General features: G+C 38.5%; 1 protein-coding gene across 2 annotated transcripts in view; it reads right to left on the bottom strand.

Moving 5' to 3' along the window:
• The window catches only part of tafa1b (TAFA chemokine like family member 1b), a 182,537-nt gene extending 166,393 nt beyond the window's left edge, over positions 1 to 16,144 (bottom strand). The window contains exons 1-2 of one of the 2 annotated variants that reach the window (XM_077530493.1): positions 15,822 to 16,144; positions 2,167 to 2,275 (exon numbers count right to left, since the gene is read on the bottom strand). In XM_077530493.1, the coding sequence (XP_077386619.1) occupies positions 2,167 to 2,174 (8 nt within the window). In that variant the 5' untranslated portion in view covers positions 2,175 to 2,275; positions 15,822 to 16,144. The remainder of the gene's footprint in view (positions 1 to 2,166; positions 2,276 to 15,821) is intronic. The other variant, XM_077530491.1, reaches the window with a different exon arrangement.
• Between the last annotated feature and the right edge of the window lie 8,526 nt (positions 16,145 to 24,670).

Raw genomic sequence — 24,670 nt, 5'->3', positions numbered from 1 at the left:
TTCACTGGCACCCGGGCTATGCTCTTCACCGGGCTCCATTAAAATTCATGCAGGGGCTAACTTATTGAGGCAGAAGCGACAGGAAGAGAAAGAGCACCAAGCTGTCCACATTCTACCATACACTGGCCAACCATTTGCTGTAGCCGAATCAAACACTTAACCTGGGTATGGCAAACCCTCCTTTGAAACCTTACTTTAAAACCCTGTCTTCAAAGGGGGATTGGCATCCACGCAGGGTCGGGATTTCTGTTAATTGTGGCAAAATTGAGTGGAAAAATTCAGCTATCAGAATGTGTGACCTTGGGGTTTAAATCAGTAGGGTTCAAAGAAAAATTTCAAAGGAGGACTTAGTTTCTATACAGGATCACAATTTTTAACAGCTGTTACAAAATTTAGTTGAAAAATTCAGCTGTCAGAATGTGTGACCTCAGGGTTTAAATCAGCCAGGGTTCAATGAAAGGTTTCAAATGACGCTTTGGTTTCCAGTTAAGGTCCCAATTTTTAACAATAACAGTGGCTACAAAATTGAGTTTAAAAAGTCAGCTGTTAGAATGCTTGACCTCTGGTTTAAAAAAAAATCAGGGTTTCAAAGGAGGGCTTGGCTTCCATGCAGGGTCAATTTTTTTTTTACAGTTGTTACAAAAACATGTTGCTGTCAGAATGTGTGACATATTGTAAAGGAGTCCTGGTTTCAAAGTAAGGTTTCAAAGGAGGGTTTGGCTTCTATACAGGATCACAATTTTTAACAGTTGTTTAAAAAATTGAGTTGAAAATTTCAGCTGTCAGAATGTGTGACCTAGGGTTTTAAATCAGTCAGGGTTCAATGAAAGGATTCAAAGGAGGCTTTGGTTTCCAGTTAAGGTCCAAAATTTTAACAATGGCGACAAAATTGAGTTTAAAAAGTCAGCTGTTAGAATGCTTGACCTCTGGTTTAAAAAAAAATCAGGGTTTCAAAGGAGGGCTTGGCTTCCATGCAGGGTCAAAAAAAATTTAACAGTTGTTACAAAAACATGTTGCTGTCAGAATGTGTGACATATTGTAAAGGAGTCCTGGTTTCAAAGTAAGGTTTCAAAGGAGGGTTTGGCTTCTATACAGGATCACAATTTTTAACAGTTGTTTAAAAAATTGAGTTGAAAAATTCAGCTGTCAGAATGTGTGACCTAGGGTTTTAAATCAGTCAGGGTTCAATGAAAGGATTCAAAGGAGGCTTTGGTTTCCAGTTAAGGTCCAAAATTTTAACAATGGCGACAAAATTGAATTTAAAAAGTCAGCTGTTAGAATGTTTGACTTCTGGTTTTAAATAAGTCAGGGTTTCAAAGGAGGGCTTCCATGCAGGGTTATTTTTTTTAACATTTGTTACAAAAACGAGTTTTAAAATTTAGTCGTCAGAATGTGTGACCTCGTTTTACAGGAGTCATGGTTGCAAAGTAAGGTTTCAAAGGAGTGGTTGGCCTCTATACAGGATCACAATTTTTAACAGTTACAAAATTTTGTTGAAAAATTCAGCTGTCAGAATATGTCCTCGGGTTTTAAACGAATCTATATTTCAAAGTAAGGTTTCAAAGGAGGCTTTGGCTTCCACTCAACTCGAGGAACACATTTTTAACGGTGGTTACAAAATAAAATCAGCCGTAAGAATGTGTGACCCAGGCTTTTAAAGAAGTCATGGTAAGGGTTCAAAGAAGGGTTTGACTTCAAACCATTGTCAAGATTTTTGACCCTCCGTTGAAACCTTACTTTGAAACACTGACTCCATGAAAACCCAAGGTCACATTCTGACAGCTGATTTTTCAACTCAATTTTGTAACAACTGTAAAAAAAAAAAAGAAAAAAGAAAAAGAGACCCCTGCATGGAAGCCAAATCCTGCTTTGGAATCTTACTTTGAAACCTTGACTCAATTTAAACCACAGGCCACCATTCTGACAGCTGAATTTTTAACTATTTGCAAGTTATTTCGATGGGACTATATGTCCATTAAATTGGATTTCAATTGGCGACATTTAACATCTCAAAGCGGTCTAAAAGCTCTTAAAAAATGCAGTGAACATTTGTATTTTAAGTCTGTCTCACTCTCTACTCATCCTCCTTCCTTGACAGCACTGCTGTAGGAGGAAAATCAAGTTTTTTCTTGTAAAACAACCATGATAAAATGATGCAATGCTTACTTATCCATCGATGCTTAGAAGTGATGGGAACATGCAAGACTTGTTGGAGATATAAACAGAGTGGCCACGGGGTGCCGGGAAAAGCTCCCCATGTCTCCATTCACTTCACCTAAAGAGCAAAGTACAACATTAGGAATTGACTTAGTGACAAAGGGAGTGGAGAACAGCGGTCTTCCGTGTGTTGCAGTCTATCTCACAAACACAGCATTAACAGCTACTATAGAGTGGATCAGCTTTCTTTTTAGCAAAAACAAAACTCGTTTTTATTTGTGTGTATGTTGATACTTAATTTTACTTTATATTAACTTGCGTATTTTTTTTAAGTGTCTCTTTTGTAGATATGTGTGTTTTCATGTAAATGAGACACTGCATATTGTGCCAACGCTATTATTGCTTCATGTTATCATGACAACCAGGGGCAGAGCTGCTCTGAATTTTACTTTAGCAGGAAAGTAACACAAATGCTCACAAAAGACAATGAAAACATCCATGGCACTTTTACTCCAGTAAAGTTACTGTGTGTGAATCAGTGCAGGCAGTGAAATACGTTGCCAAACACCAACACCTGATCCAACAACACAAACCCTTAAACCATTGGGAACTGTTAAAGGCGCAGTCTGCCGTATTCACTCAGGAAAATGTACTTTTTAAATACAGGATTTACACACTTTAACTTTCTCTCAGTCTACACATCTGGGTTTATGTTAATCTTTGGTGGTGATTTTGTCCGATCCCCCCACAGCCTTGTATTTTGTCATTTGGTGTTTGTTTTATAAACAGCGGGACGTTTCTGTGGAAAGGCAGTGTTTACACCCCTCCAGCCAATCGCAGAGCAGGGGGTGGCGTGTTGCAAACGGAGCCGGGCGAACGTGTCAGCTGCATGACGTCACTCCCGGGGCAATTTGAAAGCACGCACGGATTTTTTTTCTTCATTCACTCATTCACACACGTTAGCTTCTGTGAGTGAGTGAATGAAAAAATAATAATAATAATCAGTCATACTGGGCCTTTAACCTAAAAAAAAAAAAAAGACAAGTTGTTTCACCAGTTTTACAAACCGCTACAGGAGGTTTGGCATTATTGAAAATGACAGAGATGCTGTATTTTTGTTTTTATTACAAGCCACATAACTATCAAAGTAACAGAAAGCAAAATTAGTACACATTGCACCTGATTATAAAATCTAAATAAATAAAGTAAATACAATTTTGAATCCTTGCCTGTCAGACATGGTAGGCTATTTAAAAATGCTAAATCAGTCCCGGCAAATCATCTCGAGTTTAATAAGTCACATTTACTTACGATTTATGTCTACTTTTACCAGTACTTGGAAGTTGGCACATTTGAGTAATTTTGCCTGTTCAGCGAATGCTAAATCAGCTCCACTGTGGCAAAAGCATCTGTTATTCAATAAAATTATTTACTTGCAACGACAATCGTATTGGTGTCTACTGTATTCAGTTTTTCGGTTTACTGTATGATAACATTTGATCCTAATATTGTTTTCTGTTTCTAACTCTTTCTTGCTCTTCCTGCATTGATTGGGTCCCTGAGGTTCGAGTCATGGAGGGATCATGTTCAAGTTATAAATGTGCCAATTAGCTGGAGGTGGAAGGAGCGGGTCCACAAAGTAGTACTCAAGTGACTTGTGCAAAAATATCGCTGGGCCATAGATTTTATTTAGGCCGGCTTAATGCAGGCCATTGACTTCTCGATGAGGACCAGGATTAGGTCAAATATACTTCACTCACTAATGTACGCCTAATGGTTCTAATATAGATTTGCCATAAAAGTAGATGAGTATAAATATTGCTGGATTCTAAAACATTTATGAGTGAAATCTAATGCCCTGCTTCAAACATTATAGGTGACTGCGCAGTGCTGAAAGTGGGAAATCTTTGAACTCAGCATAACATACAACATTTTTTACTGCTGTGGTTGTAAATCTATTCCTCATCTAAGTTGTCAGCATAACTATAGTGGGGAAAATGGCAGGTCTATGCATTTATGAATGTCTAGGAAAAAGTGGAATGGTAGCAACAATTCTCTGAAATTTTTATTTTCACCAGATCCAAAGAAAAACATCGACTTCAGACACCATCTACATGCTTCCTCCCATCTTATCCTTCCATTCCCTGTAGTACCCATCACGGATAGAAACAAACTGTTTGTTTGAACAAGAGTTGCTCTTCCGTTATTATAGCTCTGACTGGGGTCATGCTGAGTTTTACAGCAAATGTGCGTGTGTGTTCAATGCATCACTGGTCAGGAGTCAATTAACTAGGCTCTGTGCAAATGATGAGAACATGGTGGTAATCAGCTCCAATCTCCTGTTAAATCCTGTCTCCTGACTCATCTATCAAAGCAAGCCACAGAACTAAAGTGCACTAGATTTAAAAGGATTGAATTTGATGTCCTTAATCCCAGTTTTCGGAGAATTAGACAAACGATACTGTGAAAGGAAGAAAATTGAAAAAATGTGTGTTGCAGGCTTTCTATTTAATTACAGTTAGTTTGCAGAAATGTTAATCCAGGAAACCCATGTTGACCGTGCTCTTACGGATGTTCTAATTTGCCTGTTACACAACAAACGTATGCAGTATAAGGTTAAATATAGACATGGTCGTCAGAAGTTTACATACATACATCATCAATACAAATGCACAGGTTGGACCTTTTGTGAAGTAATGCTGAAGGCTACAGGGGTCTCAAACTCAATTTATGTTGGGGCCGTTGAACATAGCGTCTGAATGGATTTGGGCTGCACAAGTATTTCACAAAAAGGGTCAAGTGTACAAAAAAAAGTTAAACTAATCTTTTCAATATTTATTAATAACTGTTAAGAGCATTAAACTTCAGAACGTGAAGTCATCAAGAAGTCTGATTTCTTGAGAACCGCAACACTCTGTGCATTTAAGACATGTCGGGGAGTCCACGTACACAACCCAAAAAAAAAACATTCATGCTCCTGTTTTTCTTTATTATTTTTTTTATTTTTGTCACCAGACGTTTTCTTTGGAAAAAGACATAACTGAGCCTTGGTGATAGAATATTTTTCCTTCCACTTGGTGTCAGCTCAGGATTACGTTTTGCCAAAAGCTGTGATTAGCCTGAGCTATAGTAGCCCATATGTGATTACAACAAATTAAAAAAACAAAAAACCAAAAAAAACAACAACATAAAACACCCAGGGCAATGACATGGCAAAAAAGGTTAACATTAAACTTTCATGTCAAGTAGGGAGCTGAAAGATATCATCCTTTGGGCCGCAAATGTCCCACGGGCTGCAAGTTTGATACCCATGCTCTAGATTGAACTTGACAAGGCCAATAACATCTACCTCGTGCTTGTGACTGCTGCTGCAAGCTTTTGGATACCAGCATAGTTTGTTTGTTTGTTTTTTTGGAATGACAAATGAATACTTAGCCAATACAGGGAGTCCTCGAGTTACAGCTGAGTTCCCTGCCTACTTTGTACAGTAATTAAAAAAATAAATAAATAAATAAATAAATAAATAAAAACAAAAAAAACATATTTGTGTGACCCCGAACAGCCGGAACCAATATTTTGTGTTTCCGCACGGACATTCATTGCTGACGGACGGCAGAGCGGAGCTAATAGAGACTTAAACATGGAAATATATGCGTCTGATGGTGAGCTGACCTGCTTGAAGACGTCCATTGCTGAAACGAACCCAATATTTAACATGGATTTAAAAGAATTTACACGATTATTATTTATTTTATTTTTGTATGCATCTTTAATTATTTGTATTACTCACTCTTATAATAAGGGACACCAGCAAAACGGGTACAGAGAAAAAGCCACTTTTTAGGGTCATTTGGATGTGGTGGTGGGGTGGGGGGCTGGCGGGTGAGGGGTTATTGTACACGGGTGTGTGTTATTAATTGGATTTTATGGTACTTTATTTACATTGCATTTCACCTGTTGAATAACTATTCTGTATAAAGTACAACATGTGGTCTGTATAATTAAGGGATTATTGATAAGATTCCAAATCGATTTAGTTCCCTTCCTACTACGCGAGCTATAAAATGTAAAGTACTTTTGCTGTGCTTTATTGACATGTTCATCTGTCAAATGCCTCAGTCCCTTTCATGCTGAGGCAAATACTCAGAACCTCCATTTTAATTATTTATTTCATCCAATTAATCTGTACACATGCTGAAGTCAGAACTCAGTGAAATTATCTCCTGAAAAATGAAATTCATACAAACAGAAATCGAGATTATGTGTTTCAACGTGTTACTGAAAATTAATTTTGAAAAGGTAAATGGAATAAAATTGTAGAAATTGTACAACCTGGGACTTTGGTTTCATTAGTGCTGTGTTCAGCGAGCAGCGCTTTCACAGGTTGAAAGCCTTTTCACGGAACTTGACGATTGGCTACAATGGTGAAAGGGGAAATAAAGGTCACTGTCATCAGCAGCAGGCTGAAAGAGATCAGAAGCGCCTCTTGTTAGAAAGTTCAGAGATTCATCTGCTGTCAGCTGGTGCAACAGAGGTGACCCTGAGCTGGACAACGCAGAGGATTTCTCACCAGACAATGTCCTTCTTTACTTGATGTCGCATCTCCAGTCGGCAGAGATCTGCATATCAAGGACCTGGCTGTCAGTGTCAAGTGGACACATGAATGACATAATACACAGCATTTTTAGCAAGCATTTACATTTGAAATGTGCTCATGAGGGATCATGGTCAGAGTGTGTTCTTCATGTTTTATTCACTGTTGGTAGTGCAAAGGCTGATGGTATACAGTGCATACAACAACTTATTGTACAGTACCCATATATACGAACCTTTAAGATTAATTTATCATTTACTCAAAATCTGCAATGAGCTAATAAAAAGCTCATACCTCTCAAATGACAGCTCTTCACTGCAAAGAACCAAAAAGAACTACCACCATTTTAATAGCCACATCTTATTGCATTATATTTCACATAGTAAATGTGGCATCAACCTGTCCAGGCACTGGAAAATTGAGGGCACTGAGCAGCCAACCCATTCTATTTAAAGTCAAGCCTAATCCTTTCCTTGTCAAAGCAATATGAAAAGATGCTCACTTTGGTATACTTGCTGGAAAACTGCACTCAATTTATTTCTTTTTGTTTTGACATGTCAGCATGTATCCACATTGTCTGAAAATTACACTCATTGTATATGTACGATATGCATCTCACCGTCTTCATACACGTTTCAGAATCAGAATCCTCTTTGTTGTAAATAAACTCACAAGGACTCTTGTGGAAACTCACACAAGGAAACTCACTTGTCTCTGGTAGTCCAAAGTTGGGTCGCCTGAATGGCAAACTATGCAGCGAGTCGCATTGTGTTTTGGGGGATCCTGTGGTGTTCTCAGGTCAGCTGAAAGTGCTGAGTTGTGCTTGTTGCATCATTGCTGTGGGATGTGCCCAAATTACTTCACTAGTGTAGAGAGATCCATCATCTGGCTCTCCTTCTGACAGTCCCTCCCAGATTACCCAAATTCTGACTCTAATTCTAGAGCCCAGATACCCAACAGATTAAAATAATAAGAAGAATAATTGTAAGTTGCATCAGTGAACCCCAAGATCTACTCCCTGACCCAGCCAAGGATCTCCACCCTTTTCAGGCTGAAAACCATGTTCTGAGATTTGGAAGTGCTGATTCCAATCCCCGTCCCTTCACATTGGACTGTGAACTGCTCCAGTGTGGCCACAAAACCTCAGCAGCCTTGATGGACTCTCACCTCAGTGACCACAATCCAACAGTTAGTAAAGCCCACCTCAGATTCTACTATACATTGCGCTTAGAGTGCATCTCTTCTCCTTCCTGAGCCACAAGATGGTGGACATCCCAACTCCCACGCCGGGTCTGGCTCAGGATTCAAGTTTCCGATAAAGTGATGTGATTTATATATTTTTTTAATTGATGGAAATCCTAATGTAAAAAGTATATCAAGATGTTTCCCGAAGGGATTTAACATTTGTTTTTTTCCAGATCTTGGATTGGTCAGTGTGATCCTGTAGAGTGGCCTGCCTCCCAGATTTCCTTAGAAATATTATCTGTATGGTAATTTAAATTAGAGATTACAACTTGCTATATTTTAGTTACTTTTGTCATTTGGTAGCTTAGTTTGCTACATTGCTCTTCATTTAAAGGATCCATGCGGAGTTTGTCACTTTTTTACTCATGGCTGCCACCCTCTGGCCTAAAGAGTAATTGCAGCCTCTGTGTCAAGCTCGCACATGGTGTGCATGCGAGTATGTGCTCTCGATAAAACTCTTCATTTTTTTATTTTTCTTGGAGTCTCAGCTGAAGTTTCGGCTGTGCTCTAAGCCAGCATCTTCTGTTTGTTTGTTGTTGTTTTTGTTTTTTTCAGTTTCTATCACAGTCTTGTTGTGCGCTAACACTAAATGTTTGTGGGGACAAGCATGACACCACTCTACACCACCCCTCCCCTCCCCCAAGAAACTGTGGCACGTTCGCCCCAAACACTCCGCACACTGAATGGAAGATACACGCTAATAGGCCCTGCCTGAGTGCAAAAAAAGCCATTTGTGGAGCATGCATGATGTCCTAAAAGCTTTAGAATAATCTTGTTGAACTGCACAAGGCACCTTCAATGTACAATACTTTGTCCAACACTGATTTGATATTATGTTACACATGTATTGCATTTTATTATATTATGCTAAAAAGAGACACGACTGAGCCAGGAGTGAAGTAGCGAAACTGATTCAATTTCCCACTAAGAGGATGTTATAGGCCAAAGAAATACTACTTCAAGACTCCCCGGGGTGCCCCATATTCTTTTCCGCTCACCCTGCACACTGCACACTTAATGGAATTTAATGGAATTTGTACACTTTTGCTTTCCCCTATCATTGGCGCTAAAATGTCAGAGGAGTAACATGGACGTTCCCCTCCTGACACTGAAGACTTAATTAAGGAGCTCAAATCCCTCTTGGTGATACCAAGAGCTCACACAAACAAGAGTTTGATGAGGATGTTTAGCTTGAGTATGTGATGGTGTGCTCCCCTGTCACGTAGCAGTTGTGCTGTCCAAGAATAATAAGCCACTTTTGTGTTCCATCTGCCATTAATGATGTCTGCAGCACACAAATGTCACAGTTAGATTTGCTGTTTTTGTAACTATAATGTAATGCATAATATATTATGCTGTGTATGTGTCTGGCCAAACAGAAATGATAAAAACACACTTCTGAATTGCTCAACAACCATTAAAATATGTATTCATATCAACATTCATCAATAGTGAACTCATTATTATTTGCTGATGTCCACAGTCTGTTTTCAACCATTAATTTATTTCAGCTATATGAGATTTTACTGCACTTGTGTGGTTGAGAGAGTGAGGGCATAAAAATATCTAGTTTTATATTTGATGATTAATATACACTGTTAAAGTGCTTATTTCTAAAATACTCTCTCTTCGGTGGGGGGATCAAGACTTTCTGAGCAAGTTGGTTCTAACTGAGTAAATCATTTCAATTATTAATGAGCAAAGGAGTCTTTCCACATACTGTTTTCCCTCTTTTTTTTCCCCCAATTTGCTGTTGGTTGACCTAATCCTTGACACTGGCTGCTGGGCAATGATTATGCCTGTTACTAGCTGATGAATTCATACGTACAGTATATTGACAGCCTTACACCCACAAGACCAGCATACTGGAGCATATTGGAGCACATCGCAACACTTCTGACCTATTTTAAGCATCAAATTTCTCCCTCTTGACTGTACAGATTCTTTTGCTGTGCCTTTTCATCAGTTTGGGTGGCTGGAGTTGCTAGTTATTAAAACTATAAAAAATGCATATTTTTCTAGCAGTATGTTAGACAATTTCCATAAAGGATAATTAATTGCTGAGCAAGGCAATTTAGTATCTGGTAAAATCTAAATTTGAACTGATGACGGAAATCACGCAGGTGGGACACTATGCCATCAGTGATGTACTGTAAAATGGCAACAATAAATCGGCTTGTATATATTTGTCTTTCATTGATGAAGTGTTGTGACAGGACTCATCTTTTTGCAAAATTTTGAAAGACTCTTTATGACAAGCCACTGAACCGTTAAACTGAATTTGAAGCATCAATGGTAAATGTCACATTCGGGGTTTCGTTGTGGTGGTGTGGAGGCACAAGGCAAGGCGGAGGGCAGAGCATAAAAGGGATTTATGAACAAAACTCCAAAACTTGATTTTTGCTATAAATTATAAAATATCAAGGACAATTTTGTATGTGAAAAAAGTAATTTTTCCAATGGATTTCTGATGGATGAAATTATCATGTGGTTCTAACTACTGATTAATAGACAAACATTAATACTGTCCAAATAATCTATAGCTTACTGACCACACTGATGTCCATTTATAACCATGAAGGATGTTCAATCAATAGAAGTGTTTCATTTGAGCGAAGGCATCAATTTAAATTGGAGAAACCTTTACACCACATCACCAAACAAAAATGCAACAAAAAGAAGAAATACTAATGACAAATCTGTTCGTGTTTCATTGAACGCAACTAGCTGATTTGATCACAGGAAATGACTTGTATGAATGGCAATAGGTGTAAACAAAAGTTTATTGCACCTTATGCACCTACTGTTTATTTATGTATACTATACTTCACTGCCATTGACAGAGGAACAAATATCTACTGGTTTCTGAGCACCGAAAGTATTATTGTGCATAAAAAAGCCAAGGAAATAGTTTTTTGTTTTGCATGCACCGCCCCCTTTGAAAAGCTGAGACCCGGTCATGTAATGGATTGTTCACAGTCAATGTCTAGAAAGACCAGGCGATGTCAATTGCAAAGGTTTTAAATGCTCAATCAGTGAAGACTATGAAGGAAAAAAATGTCAGGAAAAGCTTACTTGACCAACCGAGCACTGAAATTGAAAATAATTGACTTTCACAAAGCAGGGGAAGGCTATAAGAAGTTAGCAAAGCATTTTCAGATGGCAATATCCTCTCCTCGGACTGTAATTAAGAAATGGCAGTCACTGGGAACAATGGAAGTTAAAGCAAGAACTGGAAGTCCAAGAAAAATATCAGACAGCACAACTTGCAGAATTGTGAGAAAAACAAGTCAAAACCCACGTTTGACTGCATAATCACTCCAGTTAGATCTGGCAGACACTGGAGTTGTGCTACACTATTCCACGATAAAAAGATACTTGCACCAATATGATCTTCAGAGAAGCGACACCAGAAGAAAACATCATCCGCATCTTCAGAACAAAAATGAGCATTTGAATTCGCAAATGAACATACAGACAAGCCTGATGCATTTTGAAAACAAGTTCTGTGGACAGATGAGGTCAAAATACAACCTTTTTCCTTGGCTTTTGTTGTTGTTCATAAAGTTGTGACCTTTTCTCACAACTTCCAAATCTCTAAATGTGTTTGATTATTGAAGTGCTTTCTTCCCAGATCCAGCATTCAATATTTTATGCCTATAATAGTTTTATTCATGAATTTTCAGTGTTGCTTTTTAGAATTCTTTTAATGCAAAAAAAAAGTTGCTCTTTCAAATGACCTATTCCTGCAAATGAAGATTCAGCACCATGGACAGCACCCAGTCCCAGAGTTGGACATCAGACACAAACTCATGCAGGTTTCTATCTAAAATCCATCCATCCATCCATTTTCTTGACCGCTTATTCCTCACAAGGGTCGCGGGGGCTGCTGGCGCCTATCTCAGCTGGCTCTGGGCAGTAGGCGGGGGACACCCTGGACTGGTTGCCAACCAATCGCAGGGCATCTATCTAAAATGGATTACATTGAATTACTTCTTTTAATAGACACAACAAGACAAGGCAAAACCTGTTATTTGTTCAGCTTCCTTTCTTCTTCTGAATCCCCATTTGTCTTCATTGATTTGATAAGCCATGTCAATAAACACAATTCAGGTAAGGTCAATGATGGCTTCTGTCTATCATTGTGTATTCACAATTAGTTATTATGTGTCATCACCATAGCGCTTTGGAAAGGATTATTCAACCCAATAGTAGGCCCTGAAAAACCCGTAATTTACAGACTTGAAATTGCCCTTAGATGTGAATTTGACTCTCTGTGATTGACAGGGTTTACTGTATGCAGCTACAATTCCTAAAAGTGCCATGAAATGTTCACTTGTGAAAAACAAGCACTGTTTCCGTTTTCTGTTTAGACCATCAAATGTCTAGAGAGCTTTGTTGTGTTTCTAAATAGTGTTGGTGTATGCGGTATAGTATACTATTTATTTTTACTGTCTGCATTTTTTTGTAATACAGTATGGTATACACACACACCTCCTGTATAAGTAACAAGACAAACCTGTCAGTAACATGCTCACATACCTTAACTCATGTGAAAATAAGTATGCAGATGTAAGTAACTGCAAATAAAATCTCAACTGTCTGTCACGCCGCCACCAGTGGCGGTTCATGCTTTTGTTTTACAGTCATGTTCCTGTTTTATTTTGATAGTCCTGACTCTACTCTCACCCCAGGTCACTTACCCTTCCTGCAGCTCAATGATTACCGCTCCACGCCCATGATCAGCACCACCTGTTTCCAATCAACCCGGACAATAAAAGCCACCTTCATTCGCCAGTTGGTTGCCGAAGTGTCACAAATCTCAGTGCATGGAAGCGTCCTCCCAGTCCTCTTACCACAGTCCTTGTTTGATGTCTAGCCTTGCCTTGTCTTGCGCCTTTAGTTTGCCCTGGATTTCCTCCCTTGTGGAGCGCCTTTTGTTGTCCCTGTTTTTGAGTGCCCTTTTTTGTATCTCCAGTTTTGAGCTCTTTTTGTTCAGCCTTTTTTCCCTCCTTGAGAGGCGATTTGAGTTTCGTGCGATTAAAGCTGCAGCCTTGTTGACCAACTTACACTCTGCGTCTGAGTCCTACCTCCTCTCGTCGTGTCACTGTCATATTCACCTATAAATTCCATACCCCAATGTTTTCACTCAGCGAGAAAAATGAATTGGCACGTGTATTTTTGACAGCATTTTTGTCCACAAAATCATAAGGACATTTATTTCCAAAGTATATACAATAATGAATGGAAAGTATTGAGCTTAATATTGACAACAAAGAATAGAAAATTAAGCAGCATATCTATCTCGGGGTGGTGGGGGGGGCATTTTGCTACTAATTGTCAACTGAAAATGACATCACAGTAAAACAACCAATCATCTGTTTTCTGGATTTGGTGAAGTGACACTCGCAAGCTGAGCATTTAGGCACTGTGGTGTCATTTTTTTTGTTTTTTTTTGTTTTATTAGCAAGGACTTAAAAATCTAATTTCTTTTGTTTTAATGTATGATGTATGCAAAAATATATATCTACAATATCGAGACGATCAATATGAATTTTTAGTTGTATGTTGCAAAGGGTGCTGAAGCTTGTTGTTCAATTCAAATGTGCCGCGCTAGGTCGGTCAAAAGATGTCCTACTGTTGATATAAACCCCAAACGTGATGCTTGCTGGACCGATAAGACCGTGTTTGTTTTCTCCTGCACTCTAGTAAGCTAAAATTGACTGGCACTATCTAAAGCTTCTAGCGATTAGCTGACATGCCAGAGGGTTCATGCTGCAAAGACTAATTAGGTTCATTAACCTGCACTCAAGATAAAAACAATTGCTTTCATGTAATTGAAATGCGGATTTCTCCTATCCTTGAGCTCACCCCCTACAGTTGACTTTGTCTCATTCTTCTCTGGATTTGATATACAGTACTTAGCCTTTTCCAGGCCCTCCACCTCTTCAAGCTGCTCCAACATAAATCACTCTCACTTTTTTTTTTTTTTTTTTAAATAATTGCTTTTATGTGCTTGATCTGATGTTCCCGATACTGCCAGGCCACCAGTCAGTTCTCGGCATATTTATATAAACAACATTGGCACATAAAAAGCACATTATGAAGCACATTATCTGAGTACAAATACAACTCTCTATGCACGGAGCCCCCCTCACTGCAACATCTCTTAAATCACGAGCAACATCAGGAAACACAACTTTGACTAATAGTGACTAGTTAGTTGTAACATTTATGAGAAAGCTGATGCCAATAGAATGGCGTTATAAATCAACCTAAGAAGTCAATAAAGCCATCAAACCATTAAGACTGCTTTAGGATTGTATGTTATAAGGATGTGCTTCGGCAGAGACGACTACTCTAAATGAAGCAGGCCAAAACGTTAGACAATAACTAGACTAAGTGCAATGTCTGGAGATATTGCGTGGGAATGCTGAATGCTAAGATTTGAATGCATGTAGAATGCTTATCAAGTCAATTGAGAGATAAATTATGAAATTATGATCTCCTGGTTACTGGGCAATGCACTTTACCAACTGTGCCACAGAGTAGTATCAGACACCTGGTTATGATAAGTTATGTATGGAAGTGGGCGTGAAAAGTGATACTTAGAAAAAGTTCAATGTCTGTCCCATTGAAAATGAATGGGGAAAAGTTGATCTTTAACATTAAATTGTGTATGTACTGTAAGTAATGTGAAATCAGACGATATATACCCCAGGAGGCATGAATTTTTGCAGTTAGTTGAAATTTTAACAGTATAAATTGGAAGTATTATGTGGGAGTTGTTAAGTGGCAAGAAAAAAGTGTGGAGAATAAAAATCACAATAACATGTGGGAATGCTAACAATTACCCTTGTACACTGCACTAAACATGTTCTCCCACTTATCTTTGCATTACTCATCTTTTTTTTTTAATAGATTAGATTATAGTAATAATCAGATTTTCTGTATGAATTCAGTCTCTTTTATTGCACAAAACGAAATGTTACACAGATCTGATTGACTGGATCTAGATCGGCCGATATTTTGCAATTTTATGCAAAATTGATGATTGTCTGCAATGTCATAATTTATGCAATTGATCAATTAGATCCTTGGATGAAACCGCAAAATAGGACATTACAGCAAAAACGACCTCTGTCTGATCTCGCTTACCTGGCCAACTCTCCGTTTCAAAGGGTTAAGGTCCCCCTTTATCTCAAACCGTAGTAACACGGGATTTACCGAGGTGACGGGGACGCTTCAAGCTGGCGTTGAAAAGGATCCGTTTAGGTTCTCACCGCCCTAGTTTTATTATGTCAGCCCCAGCTTCCATTAGATTAACACCCTTAAAGAGTAACCTTTGATGATTTAAGGATATAAATCTAATCACACTCTTTTTACAGCGGCTCCCTTTCCATGATCGTTTGCACTTAGAAAGACCTAAATAAGTTTAGCTGTCCTTAGCAGGACGGCGAGGGCTTGTTTTATTTTGTTTATGTAAGCCGAAGTAACCTTTCAGGATTTTTGAACACAGCCAACATGTATTTGGAACTATTATCTACTCGATAAGCGATCTTTAAGGTATCTCTAAGTATGACTCAAATAGTAAGAGAAAAGTGTTAAATCAGGAAAGTGAAAGTAGGATTTAAGAAATCAATGATTAATGTGACAACACACATAAACACTCTAAACCACATCTTGTCTTTCTTGATTTATTATTCGATTAATGTTCAAACCAATAGCAAAGCAAAATTGTTCAATAAGGAATATATTTTGATTAATGACAAGAGGTAATGATTCACACCATAATTTCAAACCAAACAAAATCACATGTACTCACAATTTGTTGCTCCTCACTCCAGATCATCAATTGAAGAAATATAAAAAAGTAAAAAGAAGGGCAAAAGCTTTGAAAGAGAATTATTCCTTTGCTGGGTGGTCACGACAGGTAGCTATTCTGTGATGAACCACCTGGATCAAATTATCTTTAAGCTAAACTATCAGCTTAAAGAAGATAATTGAGGAAGTTGACCATTTACTCTCCCAGCTGTTTAATTTTAATAAAACTGATCAAAATAGGGGATAACTATAATCTTCTAACAGCCAATCAAAACAATTTGTCAACCCCAAATTACTCTTATCTTGATTGCTAGAAATACTTCCTCATTCAGCATATGGGGTTAAACGGGGCACAGAGCCAAATTCACTTCTCGACGGAGGGTGCTTTGCTCTTTTGTTTTTTGCGCAACCAGTTTCATTTTGTCTCTGCTAATTTATAACCTCGGATGCCGAATCATAGCATGACTAAGCAAGGGTGAACGTGTCCCAGCCAGTCTGTACTGGTTTTTGACAGACTACTGAGTTATAAGACATCTCGTGCTTACAAACGTTTTCAGTTCCTGAAAAGGCCTGTTTTTGGGGACCTTCGCGGAACCTGCACTCCCCAGACTTCCCCTTTTAACTTGTGACCTTGCCAGTTTGGTTTATTCTGCAAAACACATTTATAGACAATGTCTAATTTTTATGCTGACAAACCACCTATGTTTAAAAAAAAATAAATAAACTATACTTCCTGTTTGTGAATAAAACCCCTTCAAAGCTTTACACAACTTATTGCCCATAAAACACCAATAACGATTAATATGAATACCAAACTCAAACCAAACTCAAAATAAAAATACATGTCATGTCAAAACCACGTCTTGTCATCTCATTGTGACAGGCCTAACCTTCTTTCCCTACTCCATGTTAAGTATGTGTGTTATGACAAATGAGTGTGTGCTGTGTGTGTGTGTGTACTGTGTTACCGTAAATGGATGTATGTGTTATGTTCTATGCTGGCTTCTGGTTCATAAGTTTATTAACCAATTATGGGGCATGTTTAAACATTAATGAAGTTGACACTATACCAAAGATATTTCATATCAGTGCTGTGTGACATACCGATTATCTCATATAATATTGTAACGCAGCGTTCATTTGTTAATACACATTACAAGTTTTTATCATTCATGTTAGTGACATCACCTTAATTCATTAATATTTTGTTTTTGGTGGCATCTGCTCAGCCCTCAGCCCGTGTTATCTGTCACCTCGTTCATTGTGGGAATGCTGAAAGAATCCCACATATTCTATTTGGATTTTTATTCTCTTCACTTTTTTTTGCCAAAAAACAACTCCCCCATAATACTTCCGATTTACACCGTTCAAATTTCAACTTGCTTCAAAAATTCCCGCATTGCGGGGTATATATTGTCTGATTCCATGTTACTTACAGTACTTGCACAATTTGATGTTAAATATCAACTTTTCCCCATTCAATTCCAATGGGACTGACATTGAAGTTTTCACTTCCATACATACAACTGATCATCATTACCAGCTCTGTGATACTCAGTTCTTTTTATTCATTTATCTTTCAACTTCAATTAAAACTTTGTAATTTTAACATAATTTATCTTTCAATTTACTTCATAAACATTCAGCTTAGCATTCAGCTATTGGCATTCAACTTTCAGCATTCCCACGCAATTTCTCCAGAAATTGCACTTAGTGTAGTTCCAGATTCATTCTGTGCTCCCATAAGGTATATGTGAGCCCAAAAGCTGATCTATTTTTAGCCTTGTTGGAGTTGTGAGAATAGAAAACCTTTGCACTGGGATGCGGGTGTTCTACCTCCCATCCCTCGGCCATCCAATCACAAAGCAATAGCGTTTGTCTATTAATGAAAAGCCGGGAAACTGTTTTATTCACATCAAATAAAAGACATAGCTGCAGTATGTGTTATTTGTTTAATTTTAACATCACTTTCATTCAAAATACATTTTATTGTGGGAATGCATTCCCACATGTTATTGTGATTTTTATTCTCTACACTTTTTTGCCGAGTACTTCCACATAATACATCCAATTAACACTGTTCAAATTTCAACTAGCTTAAAAAATTCACGCCTGCTGGGGTATATATCGCCTGATTCCACATTACTTACAGTATTTGCACAATTTAACTTGTAATATCAACTTTTCTCCATTCATTTTCAATGGGACAGACATTGAACTTTTGCTCAGTATCACTTTCCACGCCCACTTCCATACATATAACTTATGATCATTACCAGGTGTACACTGCTTGGTGACATGGTTGGTAAAGTGCATTGTCCAGTAACCAGGAGGTCATCATTTCATATTTTATCTCTCAATTTATTTCATAAGCATTCCACATTCCAAGCATTCAAATCTTAGCATTCAGCTATTGGCATTCAGCTTTCAGCATCCCCACTCAATTTCTCCAGAAATTGCACTTAGTCTAGTTACTATAGGCGTGGTGTAAGTTATATTAACTTACAGAAACGTAAATCCAGCCAATCGCAGATGCACTGGCAGGCAGGCATTAGGTATGGGACGATACAGGTAAACCACGATTCAATACTGTGACGATATTTGGCTCACGATATCGATAATATCACGATATCTACGATTTTTGATATATTGTTAAAAAAAATTTAGCAATATGTCACGATATGTGACTGAAAAAGCCAACAAATGCCCATAAAAAGGAAAATGTCTAATTATGCATTTTTTCAATGCCAAAACTGTACAATGTACAAAGTTCTGCATAGTGCCTTACTGCCTCTGAGCCTTTTAACTGTAAACATTGTAAAGTGAGACAAATTAAAGTGCATAAACATTTATAACATAACACTGCACAGCTCGACACATTATATCGATATCTACCGTCAGTGTATCGATAATTTATTGCAACAGAGAGCGCAACAATATATTGCGATATTGATTTTTTTCTCCCACCCCGAGCAGGCATGTTGTTTGGACTATCACGGAAATACGGACACTAAACTTTTTTTCGAAACGAGGATATGAGATAAAATGTGGTCATACCAAAAGTAACGAGCTATTCTCATGATACGATAACTTCAATACAGTTTGAGTAGATAGGGGCAGATCTGTCCAACATAAGTCCAGTGAGGTTGAAAAGTGGACACAAAAATGTAAAGCAGCAAGCTTCAAATACGAGCCAAAGAGGAGTCGGCAGCAGGAGTGGAATGTGGAGCTAGGAATTTGGCATAAATGATCAATAACTGTATGGTCTTGTTTACAGCTGTTGAACCAAGATAGCGATAGTATTTAGCATTAGTTTTATCAAAAACCCTGGCCATCTATCTGATTGACTGGCATTGTTGATACATTTTTGTTTTTAATTAGTGTAATTAATGTTAGAGGAGATATTGTAAATATGTAAACATTAAATATTTTATGTTTATCTGCCTTTTTTAAATATTTTTTGGAGTTTACTTTTATCTTGTGATTGAGTGTCGTTTTCTTCAGACTCGATCGACCCCCTCCAAAAAAAACCTGATTGCGGAAAGCTTTTTTATTCATTATTTTTTAAACATACAGCAAGTGAACAGGCCATTTAAATACACATATTTTCCATCTTGTAATTGGATTGGTTATCATCTTTGTAAACTCCCTGATTGGTCATCGGCCCCAAAAATCCTCATCGTATGAAGACTAAACAAACGTCTATTTTTCCTAACCTGGTCTCTCACTGCCACTTATCTAACAGGGAAACTTATATTGTTCGCATTAAAACGGCGACAGCTTTCTAAAACAGTGTGCCCCATTCTCAACTCACTTTGCATATAATTTAACCTTTTCCCCTGCTCTTTAGTGCTCGCGGGCATCAGGTCTTTAATATCAAAATAAATGAATGGTGACGTGATCCGCTTTGTTTGGTATTGTTCCGAAAGTGACGGGCTCTGGGGTTTGACAGAAAGGCACTGCAGGAACCATTTTAGGCCTGTTTGCCCTATGAAGAAATATCGGCGTTTCAACCAGAGGGGTCCAAGCCCATCATTAATGACCTTTTCAAACGCAGGGGGTGAATTCATTGTACTAAGGAAGTAAGCTTTGTTCTCCAAAGTGTTCAGGCTTCATAAATCAAAGGGGTAAAGATTTTCATATCCGGCCTTTAGCAAAAATAACAAGCATGAATTTTCGAAACAGCTGGTAGGCAAGTGGATGTGTGAATAAATCAGATCTCATGAAATCCAACAGGTCTCAAAACTCCATTAGGCAGTATAGTTGTACACCACTGAAATCAACAGTGTGAAACAAAAGTGGGCATGAAACTTTAGCGTTAGCATTATTGGTATTCTTTTAGTGTTGGATCTTTGGATTGAGCAAGTGTACATAATGACGTCTGAGTCATTTCAAGTGGGAAATTAATGACTCGCCATACAATGACACGTCCAAATTCCAATCCAAAATCTTACAATCCTATAGTCCGCTAAAAACTTCCGCAGAAATACACACTTCACACAATTTGCCAAGTTGACCACTGTCATGAAAGATGCCCTATGAGACTTCAGCATATAACAGAAGACTCAGTGAGCATTTAAAGAAATCCACTCCATGCTGCACTAGTATTTGAGGGCTATGTATTTTTAATGTGAGTGAGTGAGTGCGTGAGTGAGTGAGTGAGTGAGTGAGTGAGTGAGTGAGTGAGTGAGTGAGCGAGTGAGTGAGTGAGCGAGCGAGCGAGCGAGAGAGAGAGAGAGAGAGAGAGAGAGAGAGAGAGAGAGAGAGAGAGAGAGAGAGAGAGAGAGAGAGTGAGAGAGAGAGAGAGAGAGAGAGAGAGAGAGAGCGCGATGGCACCACTGTGTAGGATACCAGTGATGACAAAGAGGAAAACTGTGTGATGATGAGCATAAAACTGGGAGTGGAAGTTGTTGGTATGTGGCGGCAATGTAACGTGTCTGTAAAATATTGAATACAAATGGAATTTTATTTAACACCAATTCAATTTTCAGTATTTCCTATGGGGGAATATTTATTCCAAATGCAGCCCATGTCCCTGAATTTGTCATTTAATCCCTATGAATCATTTACAGTTGTCATCAATGTACTGTAATCTGACATGCATTTAAAATGCTTCTTTTAACAGATGTCAAAAAGTCAAATTTAGGAGAAGAATGTACTAAAAGACACTATGAAACATTACAGGCCAGAGTGATCAGTAAGTGGCAGAAAAACTAACAGCCGGAGTCTGCTTCTGAAGTATCCTGAATTTCCATTTTGATCACCTGCATCCTTTTTGGAGGTGCCAGGATGGGAAGAGTCAAGCCAAGTCTCCAAGATGCCAGAATCAGTTAGCGTCGGGAAACACAGCCCAGTGTCTTCTTCCATTGTGAGTTTCCCAGACAGCCATATTTATCTGTACTAAGTAGAACAAAAGCGAAGACCACAAACTACACACAGTTTATGTCTGGGTCTTATTTCTTTGTAGGGTCATTTAAGTTGGTCTTTACAAATGAGATTATTTGCCCATGGAAGTAGACATCCTATTAAGGGAGCAATGTAGCCATATACTATAATACGGGTAACATGAGGATGCAGGCCTCTGACCACTAAGTCCGTCTTCATGTATGTGAAGTGTGTAGCATGCCCGCCTTTGTGGAGGAGTCAAAACAGCACTGTTAGTCTGTAAGTGGGATGCACTGATGCTCACTGACATAAATAGGTCCTGCATATTTGGTAACACGTTGCCAGGATATATTTGGATGTGTTATCTTTTTGTTTTTACAAAAGACTCTCACAACTTCTGTAGTTAGACTCGCTAGTGCAAATGAACTTTCATGTAGGCTCTACAGTCTTACGGTTGCGGTGCACACAGAATCTGTAACTGTAACCTTGTTGGGACTGGCATGGGCCACCTTTTATGTTCATGACTTAGGCTGCAACCCGATCAAGCATAGGCAGCATGGCGGTTAGTGGTTAGAGTGTCTTTCTCACAGTACAAAGGCTGGTTTCAGAATCTTGGCTTTGAATCTCAGGGGTGGTTACCCTAACCCATAGGTGTCAAACTGCAGTCCTCGAGGGCCGCAGTCCTGCAGATAATTATCCTGATCATTGAATCAGGTGCTTTGGAGTAGAGAAACCTTGAAAACATGCAGGACTCTGGCACTCGAAGACCGGATCTTGACACATGTGCCCTAACCCTTGTCTTACGCCCAATTCAAACTGACTGCGGAATGGATACAGCACTGCGGAAGGTTTCCTCAAGCGTTCTATTTTTTCCAGATTCAATATGCGGCTTTTCATGAAGCTGAAGAAATTACACGAACCAGACAGGAAGTCGGGTGTTGGCATCAAGGTAAGTCCAGTATATTTCAAAATAAAACCGTCTGCGAACACTTTTTTTCGGGTCGGAGGGAAGCTAGCTAACATAGCATGACATGAGTCGGACATTTAAAAGACAAAAAACAAAAACAAAAGAACAAGCTCAGAATAAATTAAACATGACAAAATAACACTATTTACAAAACGTACTTACTTACACATTATAATCCCAGAAATAATGTCCAAAAGGCATAACGATGTGACAAGAGGCAAGCGTGGCTATTGTTTACAAATAGGACTCTATACACGGTTGTTATCTCGTGAACTCAACTCTCCACCATGAACCCCCGTGATCTTGTGGTCTGGAGGGTACAGATTTACAGACATACAACGCACGCGGTGTGAATTGCAGTGTGTGCGGATGCTGTACGGAAAACGCTCGGCGTCTGTTCCGCAGTCAGTGTGAATTGGGCGTTCGTGTGAATGTGACCATTAACAGCGGGCACACTCAGGTCCTTGGTCTGATGTGAACCCACGTTCAATTTACCTAACGAGAAAACATGCATATCGTCACGCCACCATTTAGTGTTGGTGTTGTATGTGTGTGTGTGGTTTTGTGTGTATGTGCGCGCGCTTGTAACTCGAGTTACTCGCTTTGTGCTTAAGAAGACTTGTTATCCCCTGGGGAGGCAGAGGCAGTTCCGACAGCGATTGGCCCCGTACTTCCTACTTCCTGTAACCCTAAAATGTTGTTTTTGTTCCCAGAGGCTGGGTAAAAGATGGGTTACCAATAGTTTAAAGTTTCTGATGTTTTCTGGCATCTTCAATTAACCAGACATGGCAGGACAGGATTTCAAGGTCTTCTCCTTTTATTCAACTTCTCGAACGAGTGTCTCTCGGTTACACTTCTCTCTCTTTTGTGCTCATGACGTTACTATAACAAACACTTCAGCATGTAAAATTAAAATACAAATAATGAAATTCACAATTCTCAAAACAAATATTAGTCAATTGCAAGTAAATAAAAATACACATTAGCAAACAACGTGTCACATTCCTTTCCTCCGTAACTGGGCGGGTGTCACATGAATACTAATGCACAAAAAGTGTTTCCATTACACTTTTGCAAAATACTTCTATTTCGACACGTCTCAAAAACCACCCCATGAGAGCGCAAAAACATTTTTGCGATATTTGACAGTTTTTTTGCAAATCCAGTGTTTCCATACCGGCTTGCTTTTGCGAAACATGCCTTTTGCGCAAAGCTGAGGGTAATGGAAACGCACCTATTGGTGGATTTGATCGAAACGGAGGCAGGCAGTCTGTTTCTTCCATGTAGACCAAGCACCTCACCTGTATTGAATTTAAAGTGAATGCAAGAAGTCGCTTCAATTGCCTGGGATTGAAGCCAGCTATGTTCACTCCCACAACGGCGCATATGGCTATTTATGCCTCTGCATGTCTACGAAAATACTAAAAGAAAGAAAATTCCACTCAATTTGACCACATATTGCTAAAATTTCATGGAGACACAAAAATAGGGCCTAAGCATTTGGACATAAATATTAGTCAGTCACATTTAGTCGTCTCTACGTGTGTTAGTTTTAATCCAGTTTTAGTCGAACTAAAAAAATAAAATAAAATAAGTATTTATTAGTCTAATTTTACTCAATGAAATACTCAATGATGTTTTAGCCAAGTTTTAGTCACTTTTTTTCTTTGTCATTAATAGCAGTAGTATTTTCAGGTGATCTTGCTCAGTTCGTAAAGGAAATTGAAGTCCCTTATAGTGAACACCAGAATCTAAAGGGGCCCTCTTCGTGTGGGTTCACCTCTGATACTAAGTTGATATTCAGTGTGAAATCAAAATGTTCTTATAATTGTATTAGTGAAGCTGAATTCCAATAATATTTATACGTTTACAGCCAGTATCTGTAAACATGAAGCTCGTCTGTACATTTCAGTGTAGTAAAGAAAATAATTAAGCGTGAATTTGTGTTTTTTTCTCTCCACTACCTTTTCTCTCTGCTTCTCTGCTGTCGATAGCGTTCGGAAGATGAAAGGACCATTTAGGTGAAATACAATAAAGGCATTTCTGCCCGCAGGCCCTGAGACTTTGGATCGATGGCCGCCAGGAATGTTTTCCTGTAACTAACATACATGAATACATTTACAAGAAGGATCTGTTGCTGGTCACAAAGATTTTTTCTCCTCTAATGATTTGAAACCAGCAATGCATGAGAAGAACATCGACCTTGTTGTGTCCTTTACATTTAAGCTCGGCGATTAAGGACTTACGCTAAATGTCAGATTTTTTATTTTTTTTTGACATTTTACAGAATTTGGTTCGTCATGCAAGCCCATTCGTGTGTGATGTTAAACATGTTGAACTTTCTTAGTACATGAGTAAGAAAAATGCCAGTAATACAGCTTGATCTAAAACCATACTGCACCGACATTAATAAATTGTGTTGAAAATGAAATTGTCCAGTTTTTCAAAATGTGGTTTTTCTAATATCTTTTGAAAACTGTGATAAAACGTTTGTCTCC

This window comes from Festucalex cinctus, chromosome 8, assembly GCF_051991245.1.
Source record: "Festucalex cinctus isolate MCC-2025b chromosome 8, RoL_Fcin_1.0, whole genome shotgun sequence".
NCBI lineage: Eukaryota > Metazoa > Chordata > Actinopteri > Syngnathiformes > Syngnathidae > Festucalex > Festucalex cinctus.
The sequence above is the reverse complement of the archived record's forward strand: the minus strand, read 5'-3'. Positions and strand labels throughout refer to the sequence as shown.